At 45.6% G+C, this 27196-nt stretch overlaps 1 protein-coding gene across 1 annotated transcript in view; it reads left to right on the forward strand.

Moving 5' to 3' along the window:
- The first annotated feature begins 260 nt into the window (after positions 1-260).
- Positions 261-27196, forward strand: part of gabbr2 (gamma-aminobutyric acid (GABA) B receptor, 2) — a 134131-nt gene continuing 107195 nt past the window's right edge. The window contains exon 1 of the mRNA XM_037473636.2: positions 261-990. Within this exon, the coding sequence (XP_037329533.2) occupies positions 676-990 (315 nt within the window). The 5' untranslated portion in view covers positions 261-675. The remainder of the gene's footprint in view (positions 991-27196) is intronic.

Consider the following 27196-nt stretch of genomic DNA (forward strand, 5'->3'; position numbering starts at 1 on the left):
GGGCTGTCAAGGCAGACTCTGTCGACATCTCCGCCTCGGACCTTCGCTGTCAAGCTTTCGGCGCCATCCTGTTTATTTTCAGTCACTGTAACCCGTGTCGCTTCGTTGTCTCCTAGTTTGTCACGTGAAGCAGCCGAAAGCCAGCGCTTGGCTTGGAATTTACTTCGGAGGTGATTTTGTGTCCGCAGCGGCTGTCAGCGAGAGTGATTGATAACCTGTCTGCACTCACCGGGGGTCTTCTCCGTGTTCGGGGGGGGGGGGGGGGGGGGGCATCCTTCAGGACGTTATTGTGCTTCTGGGATTGGTGGTTCAATTCAAAGGTGAAAGAGGAGGTGGAGACCGTTGGTGTTTTTTTTTTTTTTGACAGCAGATCGTTTGGATGACGGAGACCAAAACGCAATAACGCGGATCGCTGCGCCCTTGGAATATTCCCACGGAGGTACCGCTACAGACAAGACATATTTTTCTTCTTCTTCTTCTCAGTTGGCATTCATAATCCGCACGGCGAGTTTGCCCACTGCAGAGGCTGCTGCTGCGGCGGACGTGTCTGCTGCTGTTTAAAAAAATAGTATTTACTTGAGCATCGGGCGTCTAAGCATCCCGGACGAGCTCGCGATGCCCAAACAGTGAGCGTATAGTGTGGGCAATTGCATTTTGGTCACCAAGCAAGGTAGCATGGCTCCAGCCCGGAGGGACTGCAGGGGCTATGGGGTGTTCCTCCCGACGGGATGCCTGCTCCTCTCTGTTTTGCTGTTCCACCCTGCCCTGGCCAAGGTGTGCAACGACCGCACCAAACACGGACAGGACAACAGCTGGTTCTCCAGGGACGGGGAAAACTTGCCCATTATGGTGCTCATGCCCATGAACGAGTCGGCCCTGATGAGCAGCATCAGCCAGGGGATCCAGCCCGCGGTCCAACTGGCCATCAAGCACATACGGGAGTCCAGGAAGTACTCGTTCTCCCTCATCACCGAAATCTATGACACCGAGGTAAACCTACAGACTAAATCCTCCCACTAAGCTGCTGCTGCAGCTGCTGTTCGGGCTCCGACTTGGGGCTTTCGGGCTTGACTTGAAACACTTGTGTATATAGCTTGTGTGTGGGTGAGCGCGCGCGAGCTTGTGGTGGATGTGGACGTGCGCACTGGCCCGCAGCGCTCCACACATTGCGCGTCCAAGGGGAAACGCTGGTTCTGGTGTGTTTGGTTTATGTACAACTTGGTTGCATTTCTTTTTCGTTGCGCACAACGCCCCCCCCCCCACACCCCCCTACCGCCTTCCCTCAATGACAACATCGCCCACATCTGAGTTGCCTCTGTCTTGCTGCTGTCGCCTGTCGTTGACGGTGCGTAGTGTGTGTTACTCCACGGACTCTCTGCCGTGTCACACGAGTCATTCATTCCCGACACCTGAGTGGATTTAAAATAAAAACGTTGCATTTGCTCTTTTTTCGTTGTTATCGTCAGTTCGTAAGATGTGTGTAGGGCGGAAGGTGGCTCCGAGATATCAATATTTTCAGTCACGAATCAGGGTTTCTTTTAACGATTCCGAGGCTTCTTCTCATCGTGCCTGAAGATGGCGGTAATTGGGTGTGCGCTGTCGTCACACTCATCTCATTGCAGCTCCAAAAGAACCTCTGTTTGGCAACAATAACAATAATAATAATTTACGTTAACTTGATTTTTAGTTGAAGTTTATTCATAACTCAATCAGTGCGTGATTTGACGTTGTAGGTGTGCACTTGATGGCTTATTTGGGCTTCCAGCAGTACTCACAGTGGCCTCGTGTATTGAGATGCCTTTGAGGACACAATACAATTGAGGAGTTTGTAGCATGCTGCATCATAGATTTGCCATGCCAATGCATAACGATGCTGCAGTTTGACATATCTGTTTAACAATTCAGCTACATGACAACTGTTTTGGAATGCTCTTATGGCATTGACTTGCGACTTAAATGAATGCACGCTACATAATACGAATATTTATGATTCATCATCATAATCACCCGTTTTTCCCACATCTTTTGTTTTTCCCATCTTGCACCTATTCAGCATAGTGTATGTGCACAGGTGTGTCTCTGTGCAAGAGCACACCAATCACTGTTGACAGAGGTAAGCCCCCCACAGGCGGCATGTGCTCAGGCCACGGGATTAATATGCTCTTATGAGCAATTTGATTTTTTTTTCCCTCTTTCTGCTCCCCGGGACGGAAAGATGAGCTGCAGGCCCGCTAGGGGTGTTTATTAGTGATGCCAGCCTTCTAATAGCGACAATCAATGGGAGATCACGAGAAAATTATTATTTGGTGACTTTATGGTTCCGTGTTGCAGCTGTCCATCCATTGACATTTGTTTTGTATACAGTCGGCTGAATTTCCACCTTCTAATCATGTTTTTGGAAACATCAACAAAAAAAAATTCAACGCCTGGTCTAAAACCACAGTTTTCTCGTCATTAACAAATACACAACATACACAAGCAGGAATAAATAAATCAACACTTTTTCTTTTTCAGTGTTGAGTTAGTTGCTTTGTTTAAATATTCTACTAGATGCATTGTGTCAAAGATTGACAAGTGTTAGTCTGCTAGGTGTGGCTTTAATAAAATGGTCTTCAGAGTTTATTTACAAGACATTGGAAATCACCTGGCACAATGTGGCATGGTTCAAGTGAACACTGTACCGAAGAGAGCGCTGTGAGGTGAAAATGGCAATATGTTGCTGCGGCTGGATATTGTTATCATATATTTACAGACAGTAAGAAAAGTCAGAGACTGTGGCGGGGGAAGGAAAGATTTCAATAACATCCTCAGACATGAGAACCATTTATTACTGTTTTTTCAAATCAAGTGAAGCACTCTGCAGTTTTCAGAGTGTCTCAACACTCGTAAGCATTTACATGTGGACATTACCTTTCCCCAGGACAGATTTATTCATGTGACCTGGCCTGCACTGCTTTTGGAGCCTGTGACACGTAGAAAACCAATGTAAAGCTGGTGGATTAAAGTCTTGAACGCACACTCGTGCGCATTGACGAGCACACAGTCTTCCACTTACCACATGCTCATGTCAGAAAACGCATCTGTGCGTTTGTTACATCCGGAAAAGTGTGTGTCTGTACTGTTGGTGCACACATGTGTGTGTGTGTGTGTAGGGGGGGGGGGGGGGGATTTAGCCTGGCAGATGTAAGTAATCAGTCCCTGAGCAGCGACTCTTTATCCCTTCATCCCTGTTGGTGGAGCCCTGGGCAGCCTGAGCAGGCCCGGTCCATCCCGGTGTGGAGCTGGGTGGCACTGGTGCTGCTGCTGCTGCTGATGATGATGATGATGATGATGATGATGATGATGAAGAAGTTGAGGCACTGGGGGTGGGGGGGCTTTACCAATATACCACAAGCCCTGAATGCTGAAGCTGTGCATGTTTAGAATCGGTAGCTGGTTGCCGCAGGATTAAAGCGGCAGTTACCAGAGGAAGAGCAGATGTCCCGCTATGGAATGACATGACAATGGAGACCTAATGCAGGCTGCTGTGGATCCAGTTTCATCAGGCTGGATTGCTAACACACGGTTTCAACAACAAAGGCAGGGTGGCGGCGATCTGAGACAAATGCAGATGATAACACATCTTTGCTTCAAACCCAGGGCATTGCAGGGGGGGGAGAAGAAGCAGGATGGATTATATCAACTGGGAGGCTTAGCGCTGGAGTTGGTCCTCCACTCCGCAGCTCTAGATGTGTGAGTGCGGGTTTTAGTGTAACCGAGGAATGATACTGTAACTCTGCGGGCTTAGAGGATCACAGCTTTGGAGAGGTCAGGAAGGACTGGAAGAGGATGGAAGGGCGACATCGGGCAGTGAGAGCGTGCTAAGCTATGCTAGCTCACACCACCGACAGACCCTCGAGAGTAGCCCCCCGCGAAAGGATCGCTTCTTTTTTACCTGAATAGTTAACAGAGTGTTTCAGGTAGAGGTATTCATTTCACAAAACGGTAACGCTATTTCAAAACTGAGAAATCAATATCATTGAGCGTGAATAGATTCATACACACTGTTAGTGTAGCAAACTAATAGTGATACTCTGAGGATTCTGTTGTGAAGTCTGTTGTGCTAATGTTGTTGATGCTGGACTAAGTCGCAAGGAGTGTTTGAGGATTATACGCTAACATTGTTAAACAGACTGGCTGTATCACAGATTGAAGGCTTGACTGTTATTTCACCCATTAGAGCTGATACTTCAAAAAAAAATCCTAGTTTGATCAAACAACAACTAACCTAACCCTGTAATCAATCGTTATTATTACAAATATTAATTATTGTAATAACAAGGGGTGAAAAGTCTAATCGAAGCAACTCAAAATTTGATATCAACTTGTGTTCTTCTCTGTGATAAAAAAAAGAACATAATATCTTATACTTTAACCATTCGAAGGAGGGATGTACAATCACGTTTCCTATATTCTGGCACCTGGAAAGGAAGGAACACACATATTTGTAAACCCCAAGACAAAGATTTCCTGCAGTTGGAGATCAGATTTTGCCCATGCACAGTTCACCAGATACAACGTGCAGATCAGCATTTAAACCGCTCGTCCATTCATGCAATGCTTTTGGCCTCCTGAGACCCGTGTTAGCAGCAGACTCTGTTCAGTGTGACTGCAGCTTCTCCTGCTCCCCTCCGAGCTCGAGATGCAACATGTCACATTGGTTGCTCACGTTTGGAATCGCGAAGGCACCATACAGTCCACTCGCTCACAGGAGGACGGGCACCCTCCTCCTCCCCCCCCCCCCCCGCCCCCTGAAGCGCTTATAATCTGTCATTTTGTCAGAAGAAGTTACGTGTTCAGTGAAATGGGTTACCATAATGGATGCTAGAGTGGTGCTAAACATAGGTCTCCAGTCAAAACGAGCTGGTTCGGTTTTGAGGAGAATTTGCTTTAACAAACTCTCGTTTGTTTATGGTTTCCAGCCTTTATATAATTTACTAATCTGAGTGATTCACCCTCTGTAACTCACCTTTGAGCCTTTTGTGTAAAACCATCTGACATCGGCCAAATGAAGCAGCGCCTCTGGGCATCAGGGTCTCATACTGTACGCCCAGTATTATCTAAATATCGGACATCCATTCGGTGACCCTGGGGGTCAACAAAGAGTGCCTATCACTCCTCCTGAGAGAGAGGGGGAGTATTCAGGGGATTGTTAGGAAAAGTAGCCCGTGAGAGCCTGGGTGCTCTCTAGGCAGAAAGTGCTGAGTGTGGCTGTATCCACTGACCCGACACAGATACTGGGGATCAATGTGCAGCCGCCCTTCTCATAGAATGAACAGGATCTCGGGGGAGAATCAGAGAGAGAGGCGAGAGTGAAAGAGATGTGTGAGGCTACGGGATGGAGATCCCGAAATAGGATTATGTCATCTTCTGAGCAGGAAGAGGAAATGGTCAGTCTCTTATTTGTTATCGGATCATAATGTGATGCCATTTGTGTTGTTTCTGTGAAGCTATAGAGTGTAATGCCCATGACAAAAAAGAAGCAATTACTGGATGCAATGAGGTGTGCATATTAGATTAGTTAAAGGCTCACAGGATCTTGCATTGTTGTGTTAATAATATTTCTTTTTTCTCACTAAATTAGAAGCTGAGGGGTCACAAATCTTATATACATTTCCTAAAAGTACAGCTCTGATTACTGACCTTTGTCTCAGTCAGGATGGCAGTGGGCTGGACGGCTCAAGCAAGAAGACCATAAAACATGTGCACTAAAGCTGGCTTTGTGACGTATAATATGACACACAAATAACATGACACATATATGAATGGACGTACATACACATGCTTCACAATTTTACACACGCCACTACACACACACACACACACACACACACACACACACACACACACACACACACACACACACAGAGCACATACACTCCAACATATGGTCCTGGCTGTTTTCAATGGGCACGCCTGCGGCACTGCCCGAGGTCCGGACCATGTGGTCATTTGAGCAGTGAGACATGAAGTGTTGATCACTTCCAAATAGAAACACATAAAAATCAAATGGCTTTTATGCAACATCAGTAAGTCCATCCATTTTTTGCCTTGCTTTGGGGAGCAGTCACAAACCCTACCTCACTACGACCAATTTTCATCCATCATCTGAAACCTGTGGAACGTGACAAGACAAATCTGTGTCTCATCCTTTTACATCTTTTACTTCCTCTTTCTTTCCATCCCCCGTGCAACAGGACTCAAGCATTAATCACTTTGCTCGTTTGCTTAATTGCATTTATTTCATTTTTGATTTATGAGATTATGGAAAATTGTGAATTGAAGATGTAGGCATCAAGACAATCAAATGGTAAAAAGCTTAGAAACTATTTACATTTTTCTTTTTTAAAAAAGGGGTGTGTTGGACGTTCTAGTAATTGTTGTACTCAAAAGCAGTTGTTCCTTTGGCCCATCTCTTAACTTTGTTAGACCTGGCCTCCTAACAACTCTTCTGTCCTCTCTGGTATATTACTACACACCGACCACAGGCCAATATAATCTTGCTAATGTGTTAATAACACAATGCCTTATTTGATATAATATTGGTATTTGGAGCACTGAAATTCAAAATGTGAGTTCAAGTGTGACAAAAAACAAATTAGCCTTTTGTCATTCTCCACCTTGCCTTTGCCTGGAGTAGATTACAGTATGTTTGACTGAATCCCTTGTTTATGCGAATACGCTGCTAATTTGATAGAGCAAGAGAGAGGTTTTGGCATTATCTCATGTCTGTGCAGCCCCCCCACAGGGCCCGATGTGCTGACCAAGTCAAGGGCTAATCGCATGAGAGAGGCAACGGCTGAATTCAATTTCAGAAGCACCTTGGGCGAGTCCCGTCGGCTGCTCGCGGGGCAGCTGAAATGTACGTCTGTGCACGAGTGCTGCGGGCCGTGTGTGCGGGGCGCTGAATATCGAAGTGGCTGGTGAAGGTGATTCCACACACGTAAAAAGGACCAGTATCTAAACCTCTCCACTTCTGTTTGCCCTAAATTCATTGCATTTTAATTACAAACGGTTGACATACTTATTTAGGTAAAGCCTGAATCCAGTTTGCGATAATCCCTTGTGTTTTTCAGATGAAATTCCCTTTGTCAAATTGTAATCTTCTTTTCTATGTGCCAGTGCTTTCCCAGCTGATGCTACGATGAGACATCTGTTTGCATACCTCCTGGTCGCGGTTTTCTTTTCTCTTAGACTGTCAAAGACTCCAAAAAGTGGCAAAACAAGCACCCATAGCCGCCATTAAACTTCAACACACAGTTTCTCTGATTTTCATGGCTGACGTGCTGAGGTTATGGAGTGAAATCATAGGTCAAGAGGTTGGGGACGAAGAAAATGGGGACTTAAGGAGGGCGAGACAGGGGAGGTGTTACAGGGAAGAGATGGAATGTGAGTCAGGCCAACTGTAGAAAAAAACCCCAATTAAAAATACCTACCACTTAAAAATTGCAACAGACGAGAGCTGTGATGAGGGTGAAAGTCTATCAAGTTAATGCAGCACCGCTGGAAACACGGAGAAGATGGCTGCTGCCGTGTTGACTGCAGCACTTTAGACGGTCCGTCAGTCCGTCTGGCTCGCGCCATCCATAAAGCTGCCATTGATCCCCAGGCGAGCCATTTGCACACACAATTAACTCAGCGAGTGTTTATCTGCTGCAAACTGCTTCAGAATCACTCATTCTCACATCCCAATGTGGTGTAAGTATTAGGGTCCTCTCGGTAGCTTTATACAAGGAAGTGCTTTCAGATTTAGGTCAGCGCAATGAATCAGATTAATAATCACTACCTGCATTTCGGCTTCACTCATCTAAATGAACGAGATGCCGATATTGACGCTTTAAATGTGAGCTCTACATCAATTGCCCGGTTACCAGTAAGGTGATCGAAACTTTTTTTCTGGGGGTGTGTGTGGGGGGGTTGGGCTGTCACATTGATGTGCATGTACCCTGCAGCAATAGAATAAAAGAGTAATGAGTGCAGCATGAGGGACAGAGAGTGTAAAACCTAGTAATATACTGATTATTTAACGTGCCAAAATGAAACACGAGGAGTTCAGGTGAAGGAGAAGCATGTTTTCATTCTAATTTGAATGGAAAGATTAGTTATGCGTTTTTATGTTGCTTCAAGGCAGTGGACTGGGAATAAAGACCAGTCTTTTCTTTTGATGGAGCAGGAAGTGAAAGCAGCCATCTGTTTGCTGAAATGCAAATGCATGTTATTTAAAAATATTTAGTCCATCAACTCAATGAATAATTGTGATCCAAATATTGATCTCATTGGTTATTATATATGTCTCATTCAGAATGATACTCATGATGTCTTAGTCTGTTTACTGAACTCAACAGACAGACAAGATCCAGGAGAATGTGTTTGTGTGCTTATGGTTACCAACCCCGAGAGAGGTGCCCTGCTGTTGCACGTCAGGAGAATTTCCATCACTAAAAGACTGTGTGTGTGTGTGTGTGTGTGTTTGGGTCTGAGTCAGGGACATGATAATATAAAGAGGTGGTATCTGTGAGAGGGGCTCAGATTGTTTGTATCGCCCCTTATTTGACTTTCATCTTTTAACAAAGCTGTCCTCTCACGCTAGGTGATCTTTCTTTCTCCTCAGTATGGCCTTTGTTAGTCATCCATACATTTTTAACACAAACAGACACACACAACTCCTCAGTTGGGTTTCAATCACTTTAGAGGACATAAAATTACAGTCATGCCCCAATCTAAACCTTGCCTTCACCCTAAAATGAGAAGATTTACTGTCTGTTATGGGGATGTGAAATATATCCACCAAAAAGAAGGCAAGTCCATACAATGTGACATGGTGAACAGATTTTTGTCCCCACAAAATGAGTAATTCAACCCACACACCACATACGTCCCTGTTCCTCGCCCACGAGTGGACCCAAACTGAAAGGATTACCGTGGTGGGGGCGTGCCGCTGTCATTAGAGATTGGACAGGCTTCTCTCTAAGGGACCCGGCACAGAGCAACAAGCAGAGACAGTCCTGTCCTTGTCAGTGTCAGTCATGTAATAAAGATCCTGTATTTCTTGGCCATAAAAAAATAAAAAAACAGGAGTCAAACAGTCCTTTTCTTGGGAAGGGGTGTACGTGTGCATTGAGTGTGAGAAAGTGACGTTATGTTGTCCAAACTTGGACAATGCGGTTGAATCGGTGGGGTCGGTGCGTCAGTATGTGTGTGTGTGTGTGTGTGACTCCAGCAGACTGTGATATGTATGATTGTGTTATGTGTGCATGATGTTCCCACAGGTCAATGGCACCTTAACACATGTTCCCAGAGGGCAGGCCGGTTGTTATGGCCCCAGCTGGGATGTGTGGAGGCTCAGGCAGGTCCCACTGACGACTACCAGCCTTTAATGCTTTATCTTCATCCATCACTATGACATACATCTACACCTGCTTTTTACATTCATTTGACCCACACGCACAAACCCATCAGAGCCAAAAATGCACATGCAAACAAACGCATGTACCCGTTATGCCTTCTCAGCAGAGGGCAACAGAGTGCACCGGGTCGCAGTTCAGCCCGACCCGTCGACTTTGACAGCTTCCTCTGTTACAAAAATAGGAGAATAAATGGTTGATAACCTCACAGCTCATTCAGGCACCAACTTGACTACATTACGACAAACATCAATGCATAAAATTATTTCATAACGTCACAAGAATCGCATCACATGTGAGGGAGGGGACATGTTCCAGCCTGTCACACACGCACCATCCAATGAATGCCTTCCCACTGTTCATACACAATAAAAGCATACCATCAAACTCGGCTGAAAGGGAGCTGTCACTTTACTGCCGTGATGAGTTCAAAGAACCTTTTAAGTGTAATAGTTTTCCTCATCAGATCTAGGTTCTATGACCCAAAATGCAATATTTACACCGCAGCTTTATTTATTGAAGAAATGGGCAGGATCTGTACTTTTTTCACAATGGAAGCAATTCCAAGTATCACACATCTCCACATTCATGTTCTCCACGATTTGCTTTTTATCAAAACAAGGCATCATCCATGCGTCCTTCTTCAGAAAGAGAGGAGCAACTAAACCATTTGGATCACAGCAGTAAGGATCTTCATGGAGCACCTGTCGGAAGCACAGCCTTCACAGTTATTATTTTACCAAAATAGACTGATGGATTTAATACATTAAGGCGTCCTTACCCAATACGTCATGCCTTTGTGCTCATCCAGCTGTGAGGAAACCAACTGTCAGTTTCTGTTTTGCTTTTCCTCCTCTGCTGTGTGCCATTTAGGTTTTTGCGGTTGTCAAACATTGTAACTCGGTGTGTTTTTCAGTATTTTCCTGCTTTGACTGACTGCACACCGAATGCATGTAGCAGGATTGTCTAAAAGTGTAACAACTGTGGTTTGTCGCTGGTCCTAGGGTCCCGGCACGCAAACACGTGGCATGCTGCAGCTCTATGCTCCAGCCAACTGTGATACATTTCAGACCTTAGTCCATTTACCACTTCCCAACCCCTGATTGCTCGGGTCTGCGAGCAGAAAGCAGTTGGTGAGCCCATTGTGTGCCAAGAGCGATAACAACAGACAGTAGAGTCACAGATGTAGCCTAGACACACACACACACACACACACACACACACACACACACGTACATCCCTGACCACAGTCCCTGGAAGCCCATGGAGTAGCAGAGGTACACATCTGTCATGCCTCCCCAAAGTAGGCAATCGTGCCACATGCGATCACAAAAGGCTGCACAATGAGGATAGGAGATCCTTTGCAACCAAGCTCTATCTGCCGTGGCTAAGTCCTAATCTCTGTGCGCGTGTGTATGCTTTCGTTTGTGCACGTGCGCGTGTCTTCATGGACGGCTCGTTGTATTAATGGACGGCGAAACAGATTAAGTTGTGCTTTCCTACGTTGTATTAGTGGAATTGGATATTGTCAGTGAAAAGTGGCCCCAGGAGTGGGTTGCATTTTACGTTGAACTGCCCCCATCTCCGATTGGCAAACAGGCCTCAATCTACAACCAGGACCGCACGCTCCACCACGTATATATACACACGCCATCACTCAAACCGCCACACACTAGCAGCTACACCCTAAATGTTCCTCACAGCTGGACTACATGTTGTGATGAGGCTATTTCCACAACCAAACCATAGGCTTATAGATCCGGAAATGCGCCTGTGATGAGCAGTAAGTGCTACTCGGCCTACGTCAGACCGCGGCTGATTGGAGGGACCTGCGGCCTGTGCGACTAATGATCTGTTACTGTAAGGCTTTTATTGCCTTCTTTATTGGAAGTATATGTACACGTGTACACACAAACAAACTCATGCACACACAGCAAAATTGAGTTAATTTTCCGCACACTTCTTGGTGTTGGGTTGCGTAATGTGGCGCATGGATTGGAGAGGGTGCGCCAGGAGCCACAGGGTTGGCGGTTTGAACCCTGGCTGCTCCATGTCCCGTGTCAAAGTGTCCCAGAGCAAGACACCTTACCCCTAATTGCTCCCTGGGATAAATGTAAATGTATTTTAACACTGAGCAGATTTCTATTTGGACACTTTGTCGAGTGTTGATTTAACACTGACAAGATTGAGACCATATAAACACCAGCTTAGAGTTAAAATTGAATCTTAACAGAGTCATTTTAACTCTGAATTTTGCTGTGCAGGGTGGGTTCTCCCTCTCATACGGTTATTCACAAAAGGGTGATACGCCCCAATTGTGCAACTCTGAAGATACAATACCTCTGATGTGAGGGCTCTACGGATCGAGCATTTTTATTAATCAACACCACGCCTATTCGTATGAACAGGGTGTGTGTGAGATTAGTATTAAGCTACAGCAGCATGCTGAGAAACGTACAAAAAGGGTGAACTTACGGATGTAATAGTTGGCTCATGTCAAATGTTTGGTTGTATTTTTGTTCACACTTGTCCAGTTTTTTTGCATTTGAGCAGGATTCACGCAGGCACATTCCAGGTACAGGAACTCCTCTGTAGTCACAAACCAGTGGTGATGCTTTGTTCCTTTATTCACATCGATCAGCAGTACGACGTCTTACAATTTAAGCGCAGCGTCGGCCAAAGTTTGCCTTGTTTTTTTTTTTTTTACATGTTTCACAAATAAATATCCACCTCCAGACAATAGGTCTCCACAATGCGCAGTCAACGAGGCAATTTGTCTTCATAAATTCCTTTCTCGCCAATTTAAAAGCTCCCAAAGCTTAACTGTGGAAAACATTCTCTGTGACAAAGAGCAGGCATTCCTATTCAAATCAGCGTGGCGAGATGGTCGGAGTGGCTTTTCTTTTCATGTCCGTCACGGCAACTGTGACTGTTGTAGCACAACAACGTCCTTCTAAACTCAAAGGACCTGCAACCAGTCCAGGATTGCATGAGGTGGGCAGGTCTTTGAAACATGACATTTTTTACTAACTGAACATCAAAACACTGCCCATTAAAACCATTTCCATCTTCCGTTTCCATCTGGAAATCTTGGACAGTAATTGACATGTTGAATAGCGACTGAGGGGGATGTATTTAGCATAATCTAATAATCCTCATCTCAGACAGTCTTATCTGGTGATAACACTATTTACATGATTACTTCCATGCTGATATCTCGTCTAAATGCATAACTCTCTTTGCCGGAAAGCTGTCCATGAAGCCCCACTGAGTTTATGGATCTCATGGGTGAAAAACAGAGTGATGGCAGACCGCCTGTCTCATTTTTCATTTCGGGAAACATCCCAAAAAATTGACGCCACCTGCCTTTCTGCTTCTAAAAATTGGGCAGCTTTTTGACAATATGATCCAACTGCACCTGAATTTCATAGCTTGCATACATATATATATATATATATGCCACTTATTGTTTCCGTAATGTTTCAGTGCCTCAGTGGTAAAATTGAGAATTGCCCACTTGGGGTTTTTCCATCCCTTCCTCCATTTATTAAATCCTTTCATTATATTGGAAATTCCAAGGTAAAAAACCATCATGGGAATTCACACCCTATTCAGCCACGTCAACACACTACTCAAGATGGATAAAGCAATTAAATCACCAAACGCATGTGTACAGTATATGGAGCTGTTGCACTGACTAGAGAGGGATGGGCAGGTTGTGTTCAAAATGGCAGCTCGTATTTAGAGTGTCCCTGCCATGTCTCATTGCTGCTTTTCGTTTTTGGTCTATTGTAAGATTTGATCGGCTCAGTTGTCTGTGATTGATGTGCCCAATGAACGGGGAGCGTTGTTTGGGCTGATGACATCCCGAGCTGTGAGAAGGAACGATGCATATCACGTTAATTCAATAGAAAGCGGTTGGATAGTGAATGAGATTTCATTATCGCACGTAAAGCAGATCATTCCAAGGGCCATCTGGACGGATGGAGGACATTACTCCTAAGGCGTATTCATATCAACATTTATACTCGCATAGACAGGGCCATTTCAACTCTGTGCTGATGTTAAACAAGCCGTCTATCGGCCAGATCAGTGTTAGGATAGCTGTTTCCGATCCGACGGGAAGGACTAGAATAAAGGTCCTCACCAATGTGACCTTATTGGCGTTGCAGTATGAATATTGTTTGCATTAAGCATCTGCCAAACGACCCAAATGCTCATTTTAAATGTCCAGTCCCTGCCAGGGATTAAAGTTCCATTTTACAGGCTCTTTCCACACGGAGCTACAGTCCATGTTACTCTAATTACTAGCCTTATTAGTATTCTAGTGGAAAATTAGCAATTAGCATGGTCATTAAAAACATAAAAGTCTCCTATGGGGGGAAATGGAAGAAAATAAACAAATAAATGAGGCTAAAATGTTTGCTTTAACATGGCCGCGTTAGCGAAGTTGCGTCTTCACCTTTCGGCCTTGGCTGACGAATGCGTTAATGGCCCCTTTGGCCATGCGGCTCTTTCTAATGTATGTAAATCGTGTGGAAAGAGGACATCAATTAGATTCGGTGCTGTGCATTTATTCATGAGGTTGGTAAACCTTGCTAATTACATGTACCCAAAACATTCATCTAGGATGTGGACTGGCTTAATGTAAACGCAAGTAAGGACATGGTCCTTCGAGGCTGTGATCTCAGAACCAGACACTCAGTCCTCATACGAAGGCATGGCGGATGTGAAAAGTGTGTGTTTTTATGTGCTCAGAGGCATCCTCTTAACCTAAAAAAGAACAAGGCAAACAATGCCGGGGATGTTGACATGAATATATAAGGTAGCATACTGAAACAATTCTGCAGCGCTGACCTGTCGATGGATGTGTTCTTACTGAATAAATGAACATGGCTCATATTTAGATGACTGCTTTTAAGATGTATAAATCAGAATTAAACAGGGTCCCCGGTGTGCGTTGGCAGACTCCCTCTACATAAATATTATCTGAATGCCGCGACTCTGTGCAGCTCTCTGCTCTGTTGACTTGTTCTCACTCACGGGGGATCTTCCATTGATTTCTAGAAGGCCTTCACGCCGGCTTCTTCTGCTCACCGGAATCCCATTTTCGGCAAAGGTCCTTCTGACTCTCACTGTGCGCAGCTTCCTTCGCTGTCTCTCCTAAAGTCAACAATCATTTGGCTGCATTCTTTAGCTTTTTGTATTTAGTATTTTTTTAAGGGCTTGCTAGGAATATACCAGCACTTTTCAAATGTTGTTTTAAATGTTGCTGTATTGAATTAAGTTGTCTGCAAATTAGTTTAACCCACTCACACTGTCAGCGGCGATGCAAAGACGGAGCAATCACTGCTGGCTTAGTTGTTCTGCAGGCAAAATGTGTGACAACGATGGCAAGTAGACCGCGGGGTTACGACCATTCTGCTTCCTTTGATAGAGGGCAAATGTAAATGTCAGAGCTGTCTGAAACAGAAAGGTCTTCGAGTTTCTGATGCTGCACCAAAGAGCTGTCACAGATGGAAGAAGCGTTGCAAGCGACAATGTATGGAGCTGAGAAGAAGCCCAACTTCAGATGTGACGCTTGGTAGTGCGCAAATATTTTGACGATTCAGGCAATAAAAATCCCCAAATCAAGTCAAAGATTTTTTTATTCATAGCTTCCAAAAAGACAGAAATGTATGATGCGTTATGTCATGGCTCGATGGGTGTTTACGGAGATCCAAACTTCTTAATTTGTTTTCTTACAATATGCCCTTACAAAACTGAAGAAGAAAAATGTTTCCAATTTCCAGTGCATATCCCTCAAATCACTGAGGAACTACAGCTCACCAGTCAGAACGTATTAGGAAAGAAGGCTTTGTCACATGTCACAGCTTCCTCCCTCCACAACAAAGGCAGACCAAGAACAATGTTAGTACCTCATTCATTCGTTCATGAGGGTAATTGAAATATTAACGCAGACACTGGAGACCAAACGTCTTCAATGCTCAGATCCCACTCCCACTCCCACACAAATTATAATTTATTTACACATAGATTCCATTCCTCACATCAAACACCTCATGTTCAATGTAAATGTCCCCGGGCATTGTTATTTTTCTACTTTGCTGGGTGTGGGATGGTCAAACGTGCCTGACACATTCTTCATCAGAGCTCACAGAAACCGTGAGATAACATGATGATGTGTAGGAGAAATAAGAAGAAAAACACAGGGGAGAAAAGAGCATTTGTTTCCCCTCCTTTTAATCCTGTGAGAGAAGTGCTGAGAAGAGCTGTGAGATCTCTGCCTCAGTCGACGCGGTTTGATCTGCACTTTGATGAACACTTAGCCTCCGCCTCACAGGGCACTTGACCCCGTGTCCATGCACCCGCATCTCTGCATCCATGCGTCCATGCGTCTGCACATGTGCGCGCCTCCGTTGGGGATCGCTGGCTGAGGGAGAGAGAAGCAACATGACAAGTGTGCCAAGCTTGTTGCGGGGGGGGGGGGTTCTCAGACAGTCGGGGGGGAGACAGGCCTGCGTAGGAATGTGGCGGTAGGGGGGGGGGTGCTGGGAGGCCATGTGTCGCTACTGTCACATGTCGCGCTTTGGCACCGTAGCGGGCGAGGAAAACACCGCCCACACCGTCCTGTGGGTGTGTGTGTGTTGAGGGAGGGGGGGGGGGGCAAACAGGACGGCCGTGGACATACCTCCACGGGCTTTATCGAAGGGGAGAGATGAAACACGGAGAAATGGACCAACCTCCAGAGTGGTACGCACACAGGTTGCATGGACCACAGAGACAGAAAGAGATAGAGTACATGTGCATGTGAAATCATTAGCAACCATAATAAACCGTTCACTTTTTCTGCAAATGTATTAAAATTATTACAAAATAAATATGTTCCCTTAGGTTACAAGCAGATTGAACTGTGAGCAGAAGTCATCTCCGCAATAGAGCACTCATTGTCCTGAAGCCAGTAAGTGTACAGTAAGTAAGTTTTAGAGCTGAAAACGAATCATCACCAATCTGATGTCATGTGCACCAGATTCATGTCGAGGCTTCTTGAAATGGAATCATTTCATAAATCACTGCTGTTAAAAACAACCCACTAAGAACGGTCCTTCACTGTATTAGCTAGTGCTAGTGATCCGCTCTTTGTCAGATGTTGTACTCCTTAATTGGACCATGTACCTCCAATTCCTCCCACTTAACAAAAACTAAACCGGGCATCAAGGTCCGGCCCGTTGACCCGTCCCAGCCGGAGGGCAAAGCTGTTTGCGGCAGAGCGGCCGAGCTGCAGCAGCTATTTGGCAAGAAAGACACAAAAACCTACAACATCTCAATAAATAAAATTATGTTAAACCGACGCATGTTTTATGAAACTAAATTGTGATTTTTTTCTGAGCCTGCGGCTTTGCGACATCTCCACTCCGAGTAGCTGTCAGCTTCAATCAAGTTGAAACGAAAATGTTGAAAGTAAACACTTTATTTTTTTTCTATATGTTTTTCGTCATCACCGTTGTACACGTGCTTTGTAATGCTCTGGTGGGGCCGTTTTGAGAGGCGGGAGCCTTTCTAAACGATGTCCAGTTTGATTTAGATCAAGAGAGATCTCAAGTAAGATCAAAGGAAACCAGATATATGCAGGCTCCGTGTCAAAGAAAAGGGGGAATTCATTCAGTATGTAAATGAATCATTTCTGCATTTCAGATTCAGGTGAGAAATCTGCTAAAGTGTATCATAAACGTAGGAGAGAGTCAGAGACATCAGGAGAGACGGAAGAGGATGAGGAAAAGCTAGACAAAGGAAAGGCTTCATGCTCCATTCAATGTTGCATTGACAGTGACAGTTTGGCATACAGAAACACCGACAGGGTTCCCATAGAAACACCGCCTCCTCCTACCCATTCCGACTTGCCACTCTCCCGACCGTCGTCCCGTTACCCTTCGTACCTGCAACCAGAAATCTACACCATACACCTGTGTTACAGCATCCCTTGTTCCCTCTCTAATTTCATCCTGTCTCCACCACCTCTTGGTTGTGATGGGTGTCGTGCCGTGTGCGGAGTGCGGCGGCCCGGAGGAAATATTCCGTCCAGCATCATCATGAGGCGCCCAAGGACGCCTGTGTTTAAGCCAAGGACCCCGGATGCTGTCATGTCCCCTGATTATTGTGCAACACATGGATTAACCCCTCGAGGTAGAAGCAACCCTTCTCGCTCACAGTGGCAGACCCTGGTGTGCAAGACTTCTATTTCATAAACCATTTGTCATCTCATTCAACTGTGATATTGCGATGTGGTTTCCCAATTAATCGTAATGTTACAGTTAATATTGATATGGCACCTTTTATTAACAAAAAACATTTGAAAATGGCATTTTTTAATTTCCCTGCTGCTTGGCCTGCTGATATTGATAGAGATTTAAACCCACGTTTGAATTAAATGAAGGTTTTAGTTGTTTATTTGAGGGAAAGTCACACAATTCCCCCTAAATATTTGAGATTATGTTATAATCAAGCACCGAGGAAGAGCTGAAGCTGCTTGCTGCATGTCAGCACGCCTTTGCCGGGATCGGAAAAGGGGAGGAGGGAAAGAGATTTCTTGGATCTAATCTGGTTCTAACTTTCTCCGAACGGAGCGTTAAACTGCTCGGCAAGAGAGTCATTCCTCCATCTAATCTGCCGATTTGTCCCACGGCGAGATTAAGGGTTATGCTTTAGGATGACAGGGAGAGAATAGCTGAAGAGACGAGATGACGGAAAAGCGTGGATGGAGACAAGAAGGCATGCAGGGAGCAGGGAGCAAAGTGGAGAAGATTAGAAAAGAATGAAGAATGGGGAGGAAATTATGCAGACGCTTTGAGAAGGCAGAAAAAAACCGCATCAGGAAGTAAATAGTTTGTTCTTTCTGGGTTTTTCAAAGAAAAAATCGACAGGATTGTGCCCGTGAGGCAGGATTTCTGTAATGATGGACCAGCCTGGTGAGCTAGCTGAGGTCCCAATGTTGCGCTCTCTCTTTTTAATGAAGCTGTCGACGACATGTTCACTGGCAGCTGTCCTTTCACGCGGCTGAGACGTGACTTCGTTCCAGAGGCTAAAACAATCGCTCGCATTGTGTTGTCGTAAACAGCGGCCGTCTGAGGTGACGTCAGACAGTGGAAATATGTGCCTTTTCCCTCTCTTATTGTGCCGCTGAATGGACATGAACTGAGTCGGCGGCGACTGATTTGTCTCTGGGTCGTGTCACTATGACCTGCTGCTGGTTTTCACTTGTCATGCGTGAACCCAAATTGAGGGACTTTTGATGACTAGGCCCATTTCTCCCATTTCGTCACTCATCCCACACGTGCTGCTCCATGCACGTAATCCCCATCCCTTCAAATCCACACGGTGTGATGAACGACTCTATTTGTCACCGGCTATCAGAGGGACTTTCTTTACATGAAGCACACCACGAAAGGATATTCCCTAGGGTTTCTCTCCCCCCCCCCCCCCCCCCCACCCCCCCTGTGGCTGTAGGAACAAGGGTCTTCCCCCTCCTCACTTGACAGTCTTATTTGTCTTGCCTGGTCAAGCTTTTGCTTTTGAGTCACAACTGCTACAAGTATACTGTAGTGTGGAGTGGTGCGGTTTATTTATAGCTCTGATTGAAAGCTCATTCTTCTGCCTGGCCAGCAGCGCTGGCGTGCTGAACTGTGTAAATATAGCCTCTCTTCTGGGTCGCCTTTGCATTTTTACATCGTTTTTCTCTATCTCTGTATTCTTTTTCTTTACTTTACCTCTTGAGCGTGTTTGCATGCCCACCAAAGCAATATGCATATCCGTCCACAACCACGCTGCGTTATTGTCTGTGTACAAAGCCACGATGTCTCACTGGGCTTTCCTTTTACATTCCCTGTGTAAATGATACCACATGTACAGATAATGTCAGTCCTCTTTCATCCGAAACCCATGTGTGTGTTTAAAAACGTACAATGTATATTCTCTCCCCTACACTGTGCTCGGTGCAAATTGTAGTATGCATGAAAACATGAATAATGTAGATTTAGTTTAATCTCTCTTCAGCGTGGCTGTTTGAAGCAAGGCTAATATGAAGTGTTTTTAACCTGCAGGGCCAACTGAGAAGAATGCCCTAATGAGCTGGGAATGCTTTTAAAGTGTGCATTTTTTTTGTTCGCCGGCACTCATAAATATGCTCTGCGCCCGTGTGTGTGTGTGTGTGTGTGTGTGTGTGTGTGTGTATTGAAGACAGTAGAGTATCTCTCCTGCAGTGCTTTAACATGACAGTCATCAGGAGGGAGGGAGGCAAGATCTTTCAAGCTTTTGTACCACGTTTTAAATGGTTCGTTCAGTACTTCACAGCCACAAGGATGGAAAAAAAAGCTGTGGAACTGTTAGAAAGGTTGTACGCGCACCTGAACCTAGAGCCGAAGGGCCCATTTCGTGGAGCTGAGGCCGTAATTGTAGCACACACACGAGACACACACTCCTCGCGCACGCTGCTCAATGTCCCGGCAAGCAGGGCCCCGTCCCACGCCGCTAGCCAAAAAGACGGGGAGCACAGCTGACACTTGTGTGAGGAGAGGAAGAGCAAACGCGGCCAGCTCCCCCTCCTCCTCCTCTCCCAGGTGCTGCTGCTGCTGCCTTGAGAGTCCATGATGCTCAGCAGTAACTTACCCTCTCACAGGCTTAGAGTCATGGCACTGTGTTTTCATCGCACCTGAAAAAAAGGACAGTCAGAGTAAGAACGACGCTAATTTGGATGGTTTTTGTTAATGCATTTGTTAATGCACGTAGGGCCTCTGGGTGCCCAAAGGTCATTGCTTTGTAGCGCTTTGAGCGTCGGATCCTTTGCCTGCTGTCTGGATGAACACTTGTTAAGTTGACTGCTGAGTCTTCAGGCCACATGTCACATCTCATCGTACGCTGAATTAAAGTGCATCTTTCCAACACCTCTCACTCTCTCTTTTTTTTCCTCCCATCACCTAATTAATGCTGCTCTGTTTATCGTCCGTGCCTCCTCCGTCAAGAGGATGATCGGGAACTAGTGTTTTCTCATTAAGTTAGCAGGAAACCGTGGAGCGCGACAACGTAATATCTGCCCAGATGCCCATTAGTCCGGCAGCTTGGCCCGAATGACGGGAACACAGATCAGAGGGCAGACACTACACGTCCCCACTGGCCCTGCTTGATAAAACATCCTGTTTCACTAGCAATGTCGGGATGGAGCAGTCACTTGGTTGTGACGAAGCAACGGAGCGGCAGCTCCGAGGGGTCTTCCAGAGGGGTGGGACGATGTTTTCGGAGCAGATTGCTCGGCTTTACAGAAAGGCTAAAATAGGGGGGGGGGTTCCATTCGACACTCAGCACTGCTGCGACTTCGGCCAGACGCACCAAATTCATGTCAACTTTAAATCCGGCTCTTTTTCTTCTATATTTTGATCAGAATTGTAAGGCCTCTTATTCCTCAAATGTTAAGGTTTTTGAAGGATTCGGTGTGTTTTCTTGTAACGGCAAAAAAGTGGGAAGTTTGGGATTTTGAGAGAGCGCAGGCAGGCATCGACTAGAAGGAGTTAGCGGGGCAAAGGGAAGTCAGCCGGGACCCCCAGAGCCCAGTGACTCACCATCAAATGAATAAACCACAGAGACACACGCCCATACCTCCGTACACACTTGCGGCAGAAAACAAGTTAACACTCCCAGATGTGCACATGCAGACAGACCCGGGTTGGGTTTTTGTCAGAACACATCACTGTCAGAGCTTTGTCACTGTCCTTCTCTGGAAAGAAAGGACAAGCTTGAATTGGAGATGGATCACATGAAGTTTTTTAGTAAAAAGTATTTCTTTGTACATATGATCTGTGTACATTTACTGCTGTCAATGTTAGTGAATTCTGTCTTGTAATTATAAGTAGCATATGGATAATGGCCTGTTAATCATTCATCTGTTCATTCAAAGGCCTCAGACTGTTTTCTGTAATATTATTCCACTCATTTTGACCAATACAGATGACATTAATCTTGCTGAAAGGATTAGACGACAGCTCGTTGAAAAGATTGTGATGAGGATATTGTATTCAATCTGTCCTGGACGGTTATGATAACGAGTCTTGGTTCTTATTTTACTTCATGGGTTCAAGATGGGTTCTCTTTGCTGGACCGGCACGTTTTACGTTATAGGTGCTTATCAACATGGGAGCACTATCTAGTGCACTGACTCCATTTATTCCATCTTTTGCTTGTCCTTATGTCCAGCGCATATTATTTGTTGTCGCGATGTGCTTGTTTTTGTGAGCATTTCCTTTACTTTCCATCATATTTTGCAACCTGGATTCAATGGGCCCCACATTAAAACTTACAACATCCTTCTGTCCCTAAGCCTGTGCAAGGTTTGGTCAAATAAACTGTACAGAAGTGTCCAAGGCTGACTTTGCTCTTCAGTAAGGAAAAGCTTGAGGAAGAGGCCAGAAAACAGAAATGGAGCTTCTGTGCTTTGTTGGCAGTCTATGTGCATCCTCTGGATGTCTAACGTGACAACTGATTAACACTAAAATATCAAATGGGAGGCATTCACGCACACCTTTTTAATCCATTCAGTCTTTCAATGTATAATCACTTCATTAATAATATAATGCAAAATTGTATAATTTAGGCATGGACTGTGGTGCCATTGCATTGTGTTTGTTTACTTCATTATTTATTAGACGCCCATCATTGTCTTGAATGAATAAACAAACAAATAACCTTTGCATTCAATTATTGAAGCGTCTGTAAGGGGTAATCGTCTCCATGGATGACTCTTAGCTTTAAGCCTGTGTTATTATTTGACCGCGCAGAGCGTCTGCCGTCGTGGCTGGTGGCTGACGCTCTGAAGACCAGTAAACCTGTCTGCGTGTGACTAACGCTGCTTCTCAGCAGCAATCCACAGCACCGGCATTTCTCAGCACAGCCCTTTCCCCCCCCCCGCAACTAAAGACACAGCACCACACAGCGATCACTAAAGCCATTGTATTGTCTAAACATGCTGCACTGGTGAAAAAGAAGCCCAACAAAGGGGCAGCAGTATGCGAGCGCACAGTTTGTACAGGGTGCCGTCTGACTGATTAATTGTTCACCATCTCTGTAGCGCCTACCGGAGGGGAGGAGAAGGAGCAGTTGAGGGTCTGCAGTGATCTTTTCTTCCTCGGTTTGTTTAGGGGTCTAAAAAGTATTTGGCATAATGAACTATACCAGCCATAATCTCTATTGTTTGGCTGACTAAAGAGAGCTATGTGTTTACAGGGTTCGTTGGCGAAACGCGCCGCACCGAGGCACTCGGGCCTGTTTGAACATGAGTGTAAGGCCATGCAGATGGAATAAGAGGCCCTACTATTTAATCTGCAAATGTAGATATACTGAAGACAAACAAAGATCACCAAATGTTCCCGAGCATTTTGAATGTGAGTGGAGGTAATGTGTCTTGTCTTGTAAGTCGTGGCGTTTAAGCCGGTCTCGACAGTAGTTTGTTTGTGTGATTATTGTGCCATGTGGGTAATTTGATGAGAATGATTAGGGGTTGCAGACATGTTCAAAGACAGAAATGCATGTAGGCTTTTGGGTGACCGGAGCGATGACATCACACATTACGCTTTGTAAGCTTCTGCATTGCAGTGATAGAAAGTGTGCAGGCATACAGATGAATATTTTATAATGATTGTTATTTAGCTTGATTTTCCACACAAAAGGACAGTTTAATAATACGCGCGTGTGTGTGTGTGTGTGTATATGTGTAGGTGTGTGTGCGTGTGTGTGTGGGCTGCATAATGACAGACGCGGATCTAATTGCAGTTACTCCGAGCATTTGGAACCTTTCCGTTTTTTTTCCCCCGACAGGCACAGCAGGCGAGTGTGTGACACACACTAAACAGATTTATGATGAATTAGTTTGATAAAAAATATATTGAACTTTTGCAACCATGGAGACAACGCCATTCAGTTATTTTTTTCTCTCATTTATTTCCACTCATTTTCTCCCTCTAAACCTCGTCAGCCTCTTCTTTCTCTCTCCCACATAAACACTTGAACAAACATGCAGACACGAAAAGAAGCACTAACACATCAGAGCACGCCATGTCAGACAAACATGGAAACACACACGTAACACACACGTAACACACGCTAAAACACACACACACATATTTCTGGCAGGGTGACGAGTCCAAATCTGCAAATACCGCCACACGAAAACATTTCACCCAAACGCCGGCTACGCGGTTAACCCCTTCAACGGGTTCTCTGTTGCCATGGTAACCGAGCCGGATGTGAGAGAAAGACCCATTTTCTTGGCGACCAGTGGAGACGTCCAGAGACATCAAATGGTTTGCGTGCGCGCGTGTGTAGGAAGTGAAAGAGCTTATGTGTGTTTTCATGCGACGTGTCAAAATCTGTGCAGTTGCCACCCAACTCTCACCCTTCTCGTACCTCGTCATTACCACCAATGATAAACCAGACTGTAAGATCGCTCCCAAGTGATTGACACGACTCTTTGTTGACTCACACACACACACACACACATCCGTTAAAAACCCAGGATGAGTTCGCTGACTACAGCCCTTATTACCGTACCAGCGGCTCCGTGCAGGAATGTGGAGACATGGAAAGAGAACAGTCTCATGCTCATCCTGCATCTCCACGGATGAGCTGATGCAAGGAGAGTCAGAGAGAGAACGAGAGAGAGAACGAGAGAGAGAGCGAGCGAATCATGAGCCAGTTCCCTCTGCATTCTTCTCTCTCATGAATCTGCCCACGCGCCGCCTTCCACCCACATCATCGCAGCATTGATGGAACTTTTTCTACCTCCTCCCCTGCTCGTTTTCTATGCTTCTGCTTCTTTTTCTCCCTCCTATTCACGCGTCCAGCACATCGGTCGGGCTTCCTCCCGCAAGTTGTGTCTCCCCGTCGCCCGCACGGTTTATTCGTCATTGCTGAACTTAACCTTCCTGCCATTGTCTTTATTTCTGTCCTTCCAACCCAGCCTGCCATGGACTCGCTGGCAGCAATTTTCTGTATCTATGTAGGTATCAGCCAAGTGCTCCAATGCAGCCACTTTCATTGTAATGTGGCCAAAGGCTGCCGTTTGATCTTTTTTTCCAGCAGCTCTCGGTAAATGAGATTTATGTCAGAAGGAAAGAAGGAACAAGCGATTTAGCTTTTTGCATTGGGCCTGTGCCGGTTTCAAGTGGTTAGTTAGTCCATATGCAAATTGTAGAATCTCAAATAAGAGTTATTTTTCTGTCTTCCCCAAGCTTCAAAACAATAGCAACCCTGGATTATTCCACAGATCCATTCCAGCGTCAGAGTCATAGTATCACCTCATTAGGGGCAGGTGAATGAGAGGGGGGCAGTTTTATCCGCTCACAGCCAGTGGAGGTGCCTCATCAAAGGCCTTCTGGCCTGGCCTGCTCCCCCAGGGACATCGACATCCTCCAGGAGACACATCAAACACATGAAAGAAGATCCTCCAGAGTCACACTCCTTTGCCTCCATCACAGCAGTCCGCATTTATCATCATACCTGACTGGCAGTTCCTATGATGCTCTGTGCCAAAGCTTACTGAAAATGCCACGGATTATTTTGTTTTTGTTTAGTTTGATCCGCTTTTCAAGCTGCTTTTTAGATTCAAAAACATATCTAAATGTGGAAATGACTAAGTTTTTGAGTCAGATTGCATCAGTCGGCAAAGGGCTTTATTCTCTTTAGCAGCTTACCTCATTTGAATAGGAGGAGCCTTTCAAAACACTTCACAAAGAATATCATTCTTTGGGTTCATTTTAAGGTATGAAGTTGTTTTTATGCCACGGTGATGATGGAGAAAAAAAAGTAGTAGTACCTCTTAATTTCAAACACACCGCAAACTCACACAGACATCTACTTGTCCTGCCATAGTCTCACCTGTGGAGAGCGTTCCTGGGTCCCAGCTGAGGAGGGGCCAGGGAGGCTGCCCTCTCGGAGGCAGTGGTGCATGCCAAAGGAGGCCCAATGAGTTCACAGAGGAAGTAGTTCATCTTCCTCTACCGTTATTTTATTCATTACCGCCTGTCGGAGATGGGAACAGACACACACACACACACACACACACACACACACACAGTGGAGGCACGCATGCCGAGATGAACACAGGTTCTCATGTGGCGTTCCTTTCCCTCCTAACTTCTTCTCTTTCCTCTTCGCTTCTTATTTATTTGTTCGTTATTTTCATCTCGTAATGGTTATTCTTGTTTATCTGCTTCACGTAGCCCCTATTTGACAGGCATGTCGCTGTGGCGCATTCCAGCCGCCTGAGGCTTTTAAACACATCTTTATATAGTAGCTCTGAAGCCTTCTGAGGATTAATCGGAGATACAAGATTCCTGGCCGCCTGCGGTGGCGCGCTTTTGTCCTCGGGTTTGTCTTTTTCTTGTCAATTCAAGACGAACTATTTGCGGTTTGTGACAATTAAGAGTGATCCTTGGGCAGTTGTGGTCGAGAATTTCCGGATTTTCAGAGGTGAGTAAACAGTAATGTGTTTAAAACACACACGTGTACATGAGCCGATACGCGGAGAAAAAAACGGATGCGAGCACAAAGCGGCATCAGAGCGCCGCGCTGGTGCCCCGAAGGTGTACTTAGTTCAATGTTTGCTTCTCGGTCTTTGACACGTTGCGTGTGAGAGGCCGTCGGTTTCGCTGGGAGAACAAGAAGCTATTGGGCACTGTGGTGTCACGAGAGAAGGTGAGGGGGGAGGGGGGGGGAGCCTGGTGTGCTCCAACCACGTGGCAGCCCCTGCTTACCCAAGCTCAACAACACTCATTACGATCCGCTGCCTGCGCTGAAAAAGTTTGCGAGATTCAAACTGAAGACGACTCCAATCCCTCCGCCTGCAGGCCGAAACCCCCCCCCCACCTCTGACTTAGACCGTGCCTCCGTATCTTATTCCTCAGATGGAAACACGCTCCGACGCGTCTTCCCTGTGTTCTCGGGCTGGGGGAGGCATACGACTGGTCCGTGGTCACCGTTTTTTTAGGCTAATGTGCTGGGAGTCAAATACAACTTTGGTATTTCTTTCTGATTACGGAAACGATTTGGATGGAGCGGCTTGATCCTGCAGTCATCTGGATACGATTAGTAGTCTGAGGATTCTTCATACATTTAATGACGAATCAGGGAGTTTCCTGGTATTGAATCATTGACATCCTACTATTCCATTACACGTGTCATATATATCATTTGGGCCAATATTGAGGTAATTGAGGTTATTTATCATGATAAGGGATTCTACCAATCAGACATCGGTTGTAATTCTTCATCCCTATTGTGATTACCTATAATATAATCCGAAGCTCATCTCTCTGTCACAGCGATGCGTATGACGTTCTTTCCTCCTGCCGTGGATTCCCAGAGGCATACACTCTATAATGCAGTACCATTTGTATGTAAATGTAGAGGAGGCATCCATTTTAGTGCGTACAATATAATCACTCGAGGGGAAGAGAGAGTATCTTGTGGGGGACTGTGACGTTACTGTACTGTGACGTCCTCCGCAGAGGCCAGCGCTCGTAGCCGCCAGGGACCCTTTGCATGTGCTCACTGTCCGTCAGTGACACATCAGGGGAAAATATGTACGTTTCCCTCCTCCCTGCTTCCCTTATATACACATGTCCACGCACCAGCAACTGAACTGCCCCATGTCTCCCCCATAGGCTCCACGGGACACGAGACAGGAGATGGGGTTCAACACTGGCTGTAAGCTT

Source organism: Pungitius pungitius, chromosome 17 (assembly GCF_949316345.1).
Source record: "Pungitius pungitius chromosome 17, fPunPun2.1, whole genome shotgun sequence".
Lineage (NCBI taxonomy): Eukaryota > Metazoa > Chordata > Actinopteri > Perciformes > Gasterosteidae > Pungitius > Pungitius pungitius.